At 42.5% G+C, this 13,179-nt stretch overlaps 2 protein-coding genes across 4 annotated transcripts in view; one reads left to right on the forward strand and one right to left on the reverse strand.

Annotated features, from left to right (window-relative positions):
- The window catches only part of NUP210 (nucleoporin 210), a 69,720-nt gene extending 63,293 nt beyond the window's left edge, over nucleotides 1–6,427 (reverse strand). Inside the window, exon 1 of the mRNA XM_062007974.1 lies at nucleotides 6,247–6,427. Within this exon, the coding sequence (XP_061863958.1) occupies nucleotides 6,247–6,407 (161 nt within the window). The 5' untranslated portion in view covers nucleotides 6,408–6,427. The remainder of the gene's footprint in view (nucleotides 1–6,246) is intronic.
- Nucleotides 6,428–6,540: 113 nt separating this feature from the next.
- Nucleotides 6,541–13,179, forward strand: part of HDAC11 (histone deacetylase 11) — a 55,939-nt gene continuing 49,300 nt past the window's right edge. Inside the window, exons 1-2 of one of the 3 annotated variants that reach the window (XM_062007977.1) lie at nucleotides 6,541–6,932; nucleotides 7,223–7,314. The gene's annotated coding sequence lies outside the window, so the exon portion shown is untranslated. The remainder of the gene's footprint in view (nucleotides 6,933–7,222; nucleotides 7,315–13,179) is intronic. The other 2 variants (XM_062007978.1, XM_062007979.1) reach the window with 2 other exon arrangements.

Consider the following 13,179-nt stretch of genomic DNA (forward strand, 5'->3'; position numbering starts at 1 on the left):
CCCTCAGAATAAAACCTTACTTGCTGAGGAATTAATGACACTTGCAGTAAAAATTGACAGTCCTCTTGCTGATTTCCATTTCATTCATGACTTTTGCTCATTCAGGTCACGGACTCGTGCCAAGATGTATCTACGGATCTACTCAAACTTACACCTGCATTTTTTAATCAACAGTTTAACAAACTGTTCTGTAGTATCACATGAAACTTCAAGGTTTATATTTTATTTATTGTCTAGTTTAAAAAAATAAGCAAGTGTTGCTCTTTCCTTCACTCTAGCAATACTCTGTTGACTCCTATTGCTTCAGCATTTTACATTGATATGTCAGCTCTTGACAAGTTTACAAAAGTAAACTCAACTGACTGAATTAGCAAACACCCATCTTTGTGAAGATGCCTCATAACTGTCAGTTCATCTAATCTTTTAGAACTTGTAGCAGGCATAGGGGCAGATATGCAGACAGAGGGAAATGGGATAGTAAAGTTTTTCAAAAGTTTGGTAAGACTGGATTGACCAATACACTAGATATCTTCTAGTCACTCTTGGGACTAACACTGTCGATATACAAAAATGGAGACACAAGAGCCAGCACAGAGTCCAGGCAACTGTAGTTGTATGATAAAAAGTAGATTCCCAGAGAACCAAGGATGTGGAAACCGATCCCATTCCAATGAAAACACAGAGGAAGCCTGGCAGACTTCCCTCAACTCTTTAAGGACTTTTTAACAACACAGAGGCAGATTATCTCCCCATTGTTCACTCAATCCTCTCCTAGGATGTTTCATATTGTACTGGGAAAACAAAAAGCAACAAAAACATCCTCCATCCAGTTCTGCTTTATGCAGGGGTTCTTCTTCATTATGCGAGACAGGAGCAGCCAGACACCAATATGATGTGCATCGACTCCAACCTTATTGCCACATAATCATCACTTGTATACTTTTCCAACTGCTGTGTACATGCTACAATTCATGACAATTAGTTCATACTAAGGATCACGCACTCTGCACAAGGCCTCTAAGTTTCATTTTTGTAACAACTTACACACCAACCTCATTGTGTTAAAACATCATCCTTATTGTGCTTAAAACACCAACCTTATTGTGCTCAGAATATCACCCCATCTATTTGGCCTTCAGTTAGTTTCTCTCACACTAGACTGTGGTTATGCTGACCTTACATTTTACTTAACTTTATACTACTGTTAGTTACATATATTACAATTTGTTAGTCACATACATGTGATCACACAATGTTTAATTGAATGCTCTGTCCTGTCTTCTAACAATGCTTAGTTTAATGCTCTATCCTGTCTTCTTGTTTTGACCTTGCCTCTGTTACAGTCTGTAGTTTGAGTTTCCTCCCTGCTCAAGCTTGCTGTCACATAGGTATTCTTTTCTTTTTCTGCTGCTGAAGGCGATTCACAGATGAACTGCTGAGTTTCTCTATCTTTGTCTAACTTCATATCATTCATTATAGTCCAGGCCCCAACAGCTTTAAAAGTAAACAGAAACATGACACACCACAGAACAGCCACAGATGAAGCTTTTGCTCATGGGACTTCATAATGGTCATCAGCTGGCACGTCCATTAACTTCAAAGGAAACTGAGATAAGTCAGTGATGATTGACTCAAAATCCAAGCCAGATGTCCCACTAACTTGTATATTTTGTCACATCAACTGGTGGCCAAAAGCATTTTAGCCTAAGTGCTTATCTTTGTACCTTCTCTTGCTACATGAAGGAAAATGACATGCCACACTAGTGATAGTCATCTTCCAACTAAGAGAACACAACAAATAAAGGTTGTTCACAAGTTGTTCAGGAATTAACCTGATTTCAAAATAGAAAACAAAACGGAAAAATAAACATTTACTTACAAAATACAAATGGCACATTTTGCATTGCTTCCAATTATCCACTCTGTTAAATCTTCTTCCACAGGGACATCCTTAATATTGAGGCGAGACCCACACCCAAAGAGTGCAAAAAAGTCTTAAAACACACTTCAGGGGTGTTCAGCAACGAAAACAGCCCAAAATCAACAACAGACTCTACTCTTTCTGTCCTCTTTCCTCAGAAAGCCATGCTCAGATTCAGAAAAAGCTTTTCCAACTGCAAATCTGCACAGCACGTTGACACATCAGCTAAGATAAAGAACATGGTTATTTCTTCTGCCTCTTCAACTCTGGCAGAACATCTGTGCCACAGACCTATGCTACCTGCTCTGATTTTGAGCCAACATACTCAGGCAGCAGAGATCTGAACTATGGAGGCACAGCTCACATCACTTTACCAACCAGGACGTCTCAACCCAATTCTGAGCTTATTCTGCCAGCTACAAGAGCCTGAAGTCCTGCTGGGAAAGAACACGCCACAGTGCAGCCAGCCCACTGCACAGGCACCTTCCTGAGAGAAGAACATTTTGCTGCCTGCTCTAATGACTTTATGAGTAGGAAATGCAGAACAGGTGAGAACCTATGAAAGGGTAAGGAGAGCAGGGGATAGCAATCATTACTTACATGTCATTTCACAAGACGGAAATTAACAGGATCTCACACAAAACGTTTTTTTCAGTGAGAGCCAAAGGCAGGGTTTTTTAGACCCATGGTAAAATAGGCAGTACATGAAGTAACAACAAAATCCTCACATTATCAGAGATGAGATTGTTGCTTTTATAGCAAAGGGACAGATCTAGATCAGCAGCACTCTATTTTAAAACAGTAAGCCACCACATACATCCTATGGAGTGATAAGATCAATTTATAACCCAGTATCAGAAACATGACAAGATAAGAAGCTAGAAAAAGAGCTTTGCCAGTCAACGACTGTAATAGCAGCACTGAACATAGGTTTGGAGTTCTCTGAAAGTACCTGTGCACGATGCAGTGCAAACTACTCAGCCACTGGATCTCTCACTCCAGCACTCTGCCAGCTGTTCCCTCTTCCAATAGTCATGGGCTCTACCTGTCAGGGGGAGCTTCAGTAGCACATGCAAAAAGTTTTATTTAAAGTTGCAATAAACTCTCCTTCATTATAATTAGAACACACAGCACTGTAAGGGGCCATTAGCACCTTTGAACAGTTTCCTATAGCTGCTAACTTTTCCACAGTAAAACCTCTGACTTTCAGTGGTCAAAGTCCATCAGTTGTATTTCTCAAAGACAACTCCTGAAGCTGAAACTTTACACCAGTTCTCACTGTGTATCTCAATTCTACAGGACATGAAATAATACTGTTATAGGCATGTAAGCATATTTATACTCTACAGAGAATTTCTGTTACAAATATCCTGCCATGCTCTATATGTTGGGGGAACATGGCTTGTTGTTTTAGTTTTTTCCTCCCCCTAAATATTACTATGGTGAAGCAGATTTCAAGGAGAGAATTCTGCTTCTGAATGCTTTCATTTCTCCAGGTGCAATTTCTGGAGTAAAGTGATTCCAAGATAAATACAGATGTAATTTAAATTTGTGTTTAAATAACACAGACTGTATTTTATTCCTGAAGACAGTATCATGTACACTATTTACAGATGGAAACACTGGATGCTTTCAAAACAAAGCTTGAAACAAAGAATAATTTTAACATGATGGCAACCTAAACTCCAGAAGGCCTGAGCAGCTTGAAAATCACAAAATACTTTAAAGCCATCCTTGTAACTACTATTGCTCCCAATCTGCTAGGATGATGATAAAATTTGACCTTTCCCCTTTGAATCACTGTAATCCTCAGACATTACTACAATCACTTTGAAAATCTCCTGCTTTCAGAGGTAAACTTGAAGCCTCAAAGGGAGTCTAGAAGGAAATAAGGTCACAACATGCCACAGACTGTGTTTTCATGAAACTGGACACAGGGATGAACTCTGAATGAACAACACAATCCTTCAAGATACTCAAAGGATGTCTTTTGAAGATACACACTTTAAGACAGATTTCACAGATACCTCTAACCTTGCAATCACCATATTACACAACCTCATTTCCCTCTCCATACACAAATGGCCTCAATCTTATAATTGCCATTCCAAATCCCCACAAACCCATTCATTTTACAAATCCTGGGTGAGGCACAGTCACTACTTCTTAAGTCATTACATTTGGTACTTTCTAACTTCTTCAGCTTAACAGTCTCCTTCCAGTAATAGCTATTACTGATGGCTTAAGAGGAAAGTAGAGGAAACTTGTCAGCAAGTAGCTGTGGAGTTGCCAGCCCTTCCAACATTTCTAATTCTCTACAGTTCAAAGCCTGCAGGGGCAAGGATGTCAGGGGAAAGAGTAGCAGAGGCCATCTAATGAACGTGCTCTGAGCACCATGACAAGTATTACTGCTTCTGCTCACTCACACACACACACAGCTACTGCTTCCTTCTGATGGTTTTGTAAGCACACGTTGAATTTTACCACCCACATCCTGCCAGCCCCTGCAAAGCAGAAGTGAATAAATACACATTTACAACCCTGGTACAGAAAATGACAACACACTCTGTATGAAGTTGGTGTAGTTTCCTTAATTCTCAACCAAAATCAATCTCTGAAGGGCAGACAGAGTGAGAGGACAAAAAAGCATACCAAAGCCTCTCTGCATAAGGGATACGACCCAGCACTGCCAACTGGCACCAATATAACATGCTCCAACATGTCTATGAACCGCTCTCATTAGAGATATACATATGGATCAAATCTAGTATTTCCAGTGAGATTTGGAGTTTATCCAACTTCTGACAGTTGGATAGTGCCTGGCACACACAGTAATGGCTGTAGCCAGCATCATCTAGTAGTTTGTTGGCAAAACAGGAAACACAGTCTACACTTGCTAGACTTTACTAGTGTTTTGATGGGTTTTTTTACCTTTACTGAATATACTTTACCACATCCACCACATCCTTTTAAACATTTAGTTGCATTTAAAGATCAGAGTAAGGAATAAAAAAAACCTCTCCCATACTTACAAGATACTCCTAAAAACAGTCCATATAAAAATTAAATTACACGACCACAAGCTGCTTGACTAATAACTTCCCTTCAGTCAACCCTTGGAGAAACTCTTAATGATGCTTTTCTGCACAAACACCCTCAAATGTGTAAGCTGTCACAGGTCAAAAGCTTCCAACCAGCCTAGGGATGAGAAGTGTAGAACCACCAGGCAAATAAACTGATATAGAGTGAAAACACAGTGCCACGCAATTTATTTCAGTAACTGTCAGACACAAAATAATAACTGAAAACTGCTACATGCTTCCATGTGGCACACAGGGAAGCAGCATCCTAAATATATCATGAGTGATGTGGGTTATTTTTCAGTGGGTACCTTCTGCTCATTACTGATCCAAATTATAACTCTGATATGCTAAAGGAAGGCCAAGGAGCTGGTAAAACTCATTTAACATGAAGAATGTGGCAGTTTCTAAATCTGCATACATCATGGTATTTGCCTTTAGCCCCTGATGCTCAACAAAAGAAAAATGGGAAAGTTTGAAGCTTTTAAAACTTGACTTCATCATCCCCAAGTGACATACTCAGGGTGTTGCCTACCCTTCCAGCAGCAATGAGGGGCTCTCACCTCAGCTAGGTGCTGCTACTCAATCCCTTCTTCTTCACCCTGAAATCAAAGCCACCAGTCCTGCCATTGACCATAGTGAGAGAAGGGATATTTATACGCCAGGGTTATGCTGACATAGGGACTGTGTGGCAGCACTGTGGGCATGCAGGGCAGTGGGGTGAGCACACGGTGTGTGTGGAGGCAGGCTGCACACACGTGAAGGCAAGGCGGGCGTGTGAGGTGTGCTGGGCAGCAGCCCATGTTGGGTGAGGCACACGTGAGATGCCCAGTGATGGCGGGAAGCTCCCATATGGCAGAGACCGTCCCCTCAAGACCTTTTCAGATCCAGCCTCCAGCCAGAGCTCCTCTCCAGCAGACTTAACCATCATTGCAGAGAAAAAAACCCCACATGGTTTGCAAAGGCTATCCTTTGCTCTCAGGGATTATCTCCACTTCTGCTCCCACACTGCTGAGCCACCCTAAAAAGCACCCAAAGTAACGTGACACCGGCGAGGGGAGGCCTGGTGCTGATGGCTCCCTCAGGGGAACGGCTCCGCGGTGTGTGTGGGGGGAAAACGCTGAAGCCCCCGCCGGGCCGCGCTTCCACCATCCCGCCGCGGGCTGAGGCAACGCCGCAGGTGCATCGGCGCGGCGGCGGGAGGGGAGAAGCGGCGGCCAAAGGGCGGCGGCACCTGCGACTCACCATCGGTAGCAACCCTCGCTGGCCTCCAGCGTGAAGTTGACGCGGGTGCCGCGGGTGAAGGGGAGCAGCACCTGGGGAATGTTGAGCTTGGAGGAGGCGGCGAGGTGAAAGGAAAGGAGGAGGAGAAGGACAGAAATCGCCTGAGGCGCTGGAGGTGCCATGGTCCGCCGCTGGCAGCCGCCGGCGGTGGGGGCGGTAAAGGGCGGCAGTGCGCGCGGGCGGGCGGGACGTCAGCGGCGGGGCCGGGCGCCCCGGGGGGCGGAGGGCGCCAGGAGAGGGGCCGGGCCGGGCCTGCCGCGAACCGCGCTGCCCCGGCGCCGCCTCCCCGGGCAGCAACCGCGGCGACGGAGGGGAGCGACGCCCGCCCACCAAGTCAAACTACCGCCGATTTCGGCGGTTAAAAGGCTCCTATCATATTGCGAGCAGCTGTGGAGGGAGGTGCGTTTTCTTCAAGGGGCCCGGCCCGTGCCAGCTGAAGATATGAACCCAACGGCTGCGGCCTAGATTGTGTTCAGCACCTCCCGGAGTCGCCTCAGGAGCTCGCCTTGAGGCGTTTGCAGGCGGAGCATCGGCCGCTTTCGTGCCGCGGGGGCCGTGGGGTGAAGACCACGGAGTGTCAGGATGCCTTCACCTTGCCCTAGTCAGTCTTTCACTTTCTGTTTCAGCGCTGCTGAAGGCAGAGCGAGGTGGGGTGGTGTTTGGCTTGCTTTGGCTTTTTTTTTTAAATAGGACCTGTGGATTAAAAGAAAACAACTAAATGGATTAAATCCCAAATCCCCCGTCTTGGGAGAACCCTAAAATAATCTACGGAGGATATGAGTATTACATGAGATGCTATTTCAGTGTGCACGTTATGGTATATACAGTGATGCTAACAAACTAAGCAACAGGTCTTTTGTTATAAAAATAACGATTTTCTATGTCCTTGTACCTTTTAAGTTAGAAGACTTATTTTCCTGTACCCTTTGTGTCCTAGGGGGGAAAAAAAATGGTATGCAGACCAAAGTGCAGAAAAAGGTGAAGAAGTGGAGATGAGGAACTTGGTGGTACATGACCTCTGCAGAGCAGGTAAGTACCACAAGCCATCTTGGGCTGAGCTGCCTGGAGCTCCTCCAAGTACCCCAGTGAGTAACTAGATTTCGTCATCCAGCCTAATGCAAGCCTGGTCCTTTCCTATGTATTCCATAAATATGTGGTGGAACAGCATGGGAAGTAGGACACTATTGGAAAGAAAAAACAAAACAGGAGGGAAGTTTTACCTATCACTGACAGATCTGTAATCATTAAATGTGTTCAGAGCCTGGAATGGACCTCAGGAATGACAGGCCTCGATTTGATTTATTTTGTATGTGTATTTTAGTCCCTGGAGGTGATTGGACTTTTCAGGGGATGGAATTGTACTACTTAGTTTGCTCTGTTAGGGGTGCTTTTGAGAAGAATGAAATGGTGATTTGTGTAGGCATAGACAGGATTCCATGGGATAGAATTTCTGTGTAGCTAATAATTTGCTTTCTTAGAAACTTTGAACACACCCAAGAGTACTCTTGAAAAGACCATTCCATTTTTGAAGTGGAAAGTCAGGCTGATATTGCAATTTTAATTTGTCCCTGTGGTCTCTATGCATTCATGGGTATTGTCATTCCCACGTATGTTTAATGGCAGGATCTCTTCACCATTCATGCTGCATGGGAAAGGTGACACTCCTGGAGTTAATCAAAGCTATTTAGTGAATGAAGTTACTGTGTGGAGGATGTGCCTGTCCTTACCTATGACAAAGGCTGTTCCATTTTCTACCCCAGAGGACTGGGTACTGCTGGACAGCTCCCTTCTCACTGCAGCTTCTCTTGTATATTACTCACTTTGTGAATGCTTGTCTTGAAATTTCATGGTCTGAGTTAGAGATGAACTTCACAGCTGCAATTTGTCACTGGAAGCTGGGACCAGAAAGTTATATGGTGTTAAAAGCTCTGGCAAATCAAAACACTACACCTTAAATTGCTCCTCAAAATACAGAGGGGTTTTTTTTTCTTCTTTAGTTGACAGAAACAGTAATCTGTAACCTTCCTTCATAGGCATGTTATGAAGATAAGTTCAGTAAAGACTCAGGGAAGGATGTGATAAAATAGCCCATGTCTAAATCAGTACAATATATTTACAGTCAGTATTCTTACAACCAAGTAGATAAGTAAATAGTGCCTTCCATCCAGTGCAGTGAATGAGGTGAGAACATGTCTCCCTGTACTTCCTAGCTTGTGAAAGCAGGTTTTGCAGTCTCAATGTGTCTCTGCTTTCTTTCATCAGCAGTGTATGGTGATGAGTATTCAATGGAAAATTATTGTTTTTCTCAAATATTTCTTAGACCTGAGTGATTTTCATAAGGAACAGCAAAGCTCACTTAGGGCCTTAAAGCTTATTGATGAAATGTGACGGTTAAGTACAGCAATTAAATGTCTGACACATCTTTCAGAACGTATTCAAAAGCATAGAAAGCAATTGTAAGAGTAGAATAAGAGGAGAGACTGATGAGCAACTCCATAGTTACACAGGAAAATTATGAAGTGGATTTTCTACTTACTTAAATTGAAAGTCATGCATTGCAGCACTGTGTTAGCATTAGAGACTATGTTGGATAGAGAAGAGTAGGCTGACAGTGTTAACTGCATGCTCTGTGAGAGGTTACCAACATCATGGGCTTCTTTAGCATAGTTGCTGCAGTGCACTACTTCCTTTTTCCATACTGCAGTGGTGAGACCAGTATGGGGTCAGCACCTCTGTCCTTACACTAAAATGACAGTGCAAGGAACATAAAAATACCCTCTGTTGGAGGAGTGGTTAGCTGGAGTGGTAGAGAACTGGAACAAGGTAGACTGATTAGGAATGAAACAATTTTACATGGATAACAATATATGCCTAAGTCTGATAAAGAAGAAAAGAGGAAATTTCTTAGTCACAAAGAATGCAATTATAGAACGATAGAGGGAGTACTTCAACGAGCTGCTTGATTGTGGCTGTGATAAAGGCAAACAGTAAATAGTTGTTCTCCAAGAAGCTGAGCCATTTGTGGAAGGATTATGTTTTAAAGAGATTTAAGAGGCAATCAAAATACATGCAGTAAATATCAAAACACCAGGTGCTGATAATGTTTCTACTGAACCACGAAAATAAGAGGGAGAATTACTGAAAGACTTTACGAGCTCACTTTGTTTGTCTGAAGATCAGAAAATACTGCCAAGGAAGCAGGGAAACATATACTTTGATTAAAACTTTTATGTTAATCAGTTCCTGGTGAAATTATATTTTTTATAAAGCTAGAAAAGAACCATATCAGTATCTGAGGTGATCTGTTTGCAGGGAAATAATTGTAAATCCTTGTTAAAAGAAGTATTTGAATGGCACAAATGGGCTGCCCAGATGAGCTGTGGAGTCTGCTTCTCTGGGGATATTCCAAACCCAGCTGGACGAGTTCCTGGGTGACCTACTCTAGGTGGTCCTGCTCTGGCAGGGGGATTGAACTGATGAGCTTTCGAGGTCCCTTCCAACCCTTAAGATTCTATGATTCTGTGAATAGTAACTTAAGTTGACAATTACAGTGAAGGTCCTTTTTTTTTGTCTGATGCTGTCTGTGTTGAAGTTGAATAAAACACTGTCCTGCAAAGACTGTAAGGAAAGCTGAACAGTTTCCTTCCTCTTTATTATACTGCATATTATAACACTTTAGCTGCCCCCTTTCTGTCTGCTTTTCCCATTGCTGATCTCAAAGTACAGAGCTTTGTGGGTACTTCCTGGCTGACCAGCTTCATGGCTTTCATTGCCAGGCTTTTTTCCTCCTTAGTTTGCTGTCTGGTTCCACCCATATAGCTGCAGAACCTTGCAAAACATCTCCTCCAAAGAAACCCCAGTCAAAGAAGTATTTAAAGCAGTTCAAGATGTGGAAAGATACTTAAAAAAGAGTCAACAGAGGAGCAAGATTATAATTGACCTCCCTTAACATTCACAACATATGTCTCACAGAGTTAGCAGTTTAGAAATTATTGTGTTCAAGCATGTGGTTATAAACATCATTACTTAAAAATGACATGGAAGAGCTTGCATACATACAAATGTGCACAGCTGTTAAGCTGGACTGGCAAAGTCATGAATTCAGCACTGCTGGTGCTGGGGTCAGGTTGCTGCCCCTGCGTGAAGTCTCTGCTCAGCTGTTCCTGCCTACCCTCAGAGCTTGGATGGTAAGAGGAGGCACTACATTACTTCAATGTGGTATCATAGACTTCCAGAGTACATATAGCAACATTCCCTTTCCAATGATGTCTTTATCCCTCTCTCTATGAGTATAGGTATCATCTTCAACTGACTGTATTAGGCTTCCTGTATCTTCATGTGCTTACTGAAGATTTTATGAGAACATCCTCTCAGCCTTACAACTATTCTCTACAGAGATAACGGTGGATTGATAACACCTCCAAAACTGAACACTTTGGTTATGCCTGCCAGTATTTTCCTTCCAAGGGAAGATGTTTGGCCAAAGGCAGGCATAAATTCAGGAAGTTTCCAAAATTAAGGCAGGCAATTAATGGTAATGACAAAGGGACATGTAAAATTCCATCCAGGTTGATTTCCTTCAGGTTATTTGGAAAGGAGCATTTGTGTTTAGAAAAACCAGGAAAATAAGGGCCAAAGCTGCAGTGATTTTGTAGCCTAATCTGCCAGGATGTCACAGGCAGTGTTTGAATATACCAGGTGGGTAAGACTGAGTCTCAAAAGAGAGAAGTTGCTGTCTTCAAATCTCTGTTCCTAGCGTATAAAATCCATTTGATATGCACAACTTTCCCAGATGGAATAGAACCCTAAGACCTTACTAAATTATGCAGGATGAGTCTGATAACACTGAAATGATGAAACAGTAACATCAGATTAAAAAAATAAACGTTTTTCACTTCAGAGTTTATCTACCTTTCTAATGTAAATTTATGGTTATTAAAGGAGGTTATTTATAGCTGCCTTTTCAAGCTGTTACATAACAGTGCTTTTGCCATGTGCCTTTATAATACAGATAGAAATCATATTAATGAGCTTTTCAGTGAACAACTGAATGAATGCATGAGTGATGAGAATTCACAAGGCAAGTAACAAACAAAAAACCCCCAACCTTTGTTCCTGCTTTAAATACATCAGGGAAATTTAGGAAAGCACAATAGTCTTAAATCTGGAAAATAATTAATACACTTCATAAACAGGCATGTGGACATGTTTAATGACTTAGTTAATAGCACTAAGAAAAGTGAATTGTGATCTTTTCAAGGTTACTTGGCTGCAAATTATGGTGTGTACACCTCAGAAATTTTAAGTGGGTGATTGAGTACAATAATTCCGAGTCTTTTTAAACATGAACACTGTTCTGAATTGGTTTGTTGTTTTCTGGGCTTTAAACACCAACAGGGGACAATTTCTAAAGTTCCATCATCTTTTCTGCTTTTCCTGTTCTCTGACCTCACTTAACTTGCTACTGGTAATGATCTCTAGGGCTTCTGTACCCACACAGCAGGACTGTCAGACTTCCTTTCTGTTGCTCCGTCTCTACTGGCGGTATATAGTATGGATTTCCATGGTAAAATTACAACTTCTGATTCGAAATAAATTCTCTTTTTTTCCATTTTGGTGTATATATAAGTACAAGAAATTCTTGCTGACTTTGGAGAAGCTTAACACAAATTCTGTTACGTACATAATGAGTCCTTCCAGAGGAGATTTCACTCACTGCTGTGGTATGTTACTAGAAAAGCAAGAGGTGCTGAAATCCACAACAGCATGTGACATATCCTGTACAGTTTGCACTGAAGTGAACTGATTTCTGGTTTTGTCTCATTAATTCCTTTCAGAGTCACTTTTCCAGGTAGGTCACCTGCCAATCAAATTACCTGGGGTAATGGAATATTCAACATTGGAAAAACAGATTTTTTTTGTTTTACGAATGGGATCTTCAAGATGAATTTGCAACTGTAGATTTGTAACAAGACCAGCTAAACATAGTGTCACTGAGAGAAATTCACTGCCCATAGTAAGGCACTGGACAGATATTTTAAAGATCTCTTGTGTTTTAAAAATACTTTCAGAATCCCAGGAACACCGACACAGCTTACATGAGTAAAATTCATCCTAGGCTAGTAGAACATGGCATAGCAAGCTGATTTCCATGGCCTTTGAAACTGAGGTGTGAATTTTGCAGCTTGTGGCCATCTCTACATCTTTTTCCCTTTTTTTGATTTTTGTTTCTGTCCTGACTCTGACTCATCCTGGTTACCTGCAAACCTCATTTTCACTTATGTCCTTTCTATACTTCTATCACTTCTCCACTGGTACAGTGTGCATCACAACTACTTAATTAATGTGTTTTCACAGCTGTCTGTTACCCCATTTGGAGCCATGCAACTAAAAATTCATAAAGAAATCTGAGACTATGCTAGAAATTCCATTCTTAACATTCAATATCCCTTCCCAGAGGGTGGTGATCAATGCACAGAATCGAGTGGGAGACCTGTGGCCAGTGGGGTTCCACTGGGTCAGTTCTGGGGCCAGTCTTGTTCAACATCTTCATCAACAACCTGGATGAGGGGACAGAGTGACCCTCAGCAAGTTCCCTGCTGACACCAAACTGGGAGCACTGGCTGATTCCCCAGAGGCTGTGCTGCCATTCAGTGGGATCTGGGCAGGCTGAGAGTTGGGCAGAGAGGAACCTCCTGAGGTTCAACAAGGACAAGGGCAGAGTCCTGCAGCTGGGAAGCAGCAACCCTGTGCACCAGGACAGGCTGGGGGTCAAACTGCTGAAGAGCAGCTCTGCAGAGAGAGACCTGGGAGTGCTGCTTGATAATGAACTAACCATGAGACAGCAATGAGGCCTCATGGGCAAGGCGGCCAACGGCATCCTCAAATGCATCA

The sequence above is a fragment of the Colius striatus genome, chromosome 15 (assembly GCF_028858725.1).
Source record: "Colius striatus isolate bColStr4 chromosome 15, bColStr4.1.hap1, whole genome shotgun sequence".
NCBI lineage: Eukaryota > Metazoa > Chordata > Aves > Coliiformes > Coliidae > Colius > Colius striatus.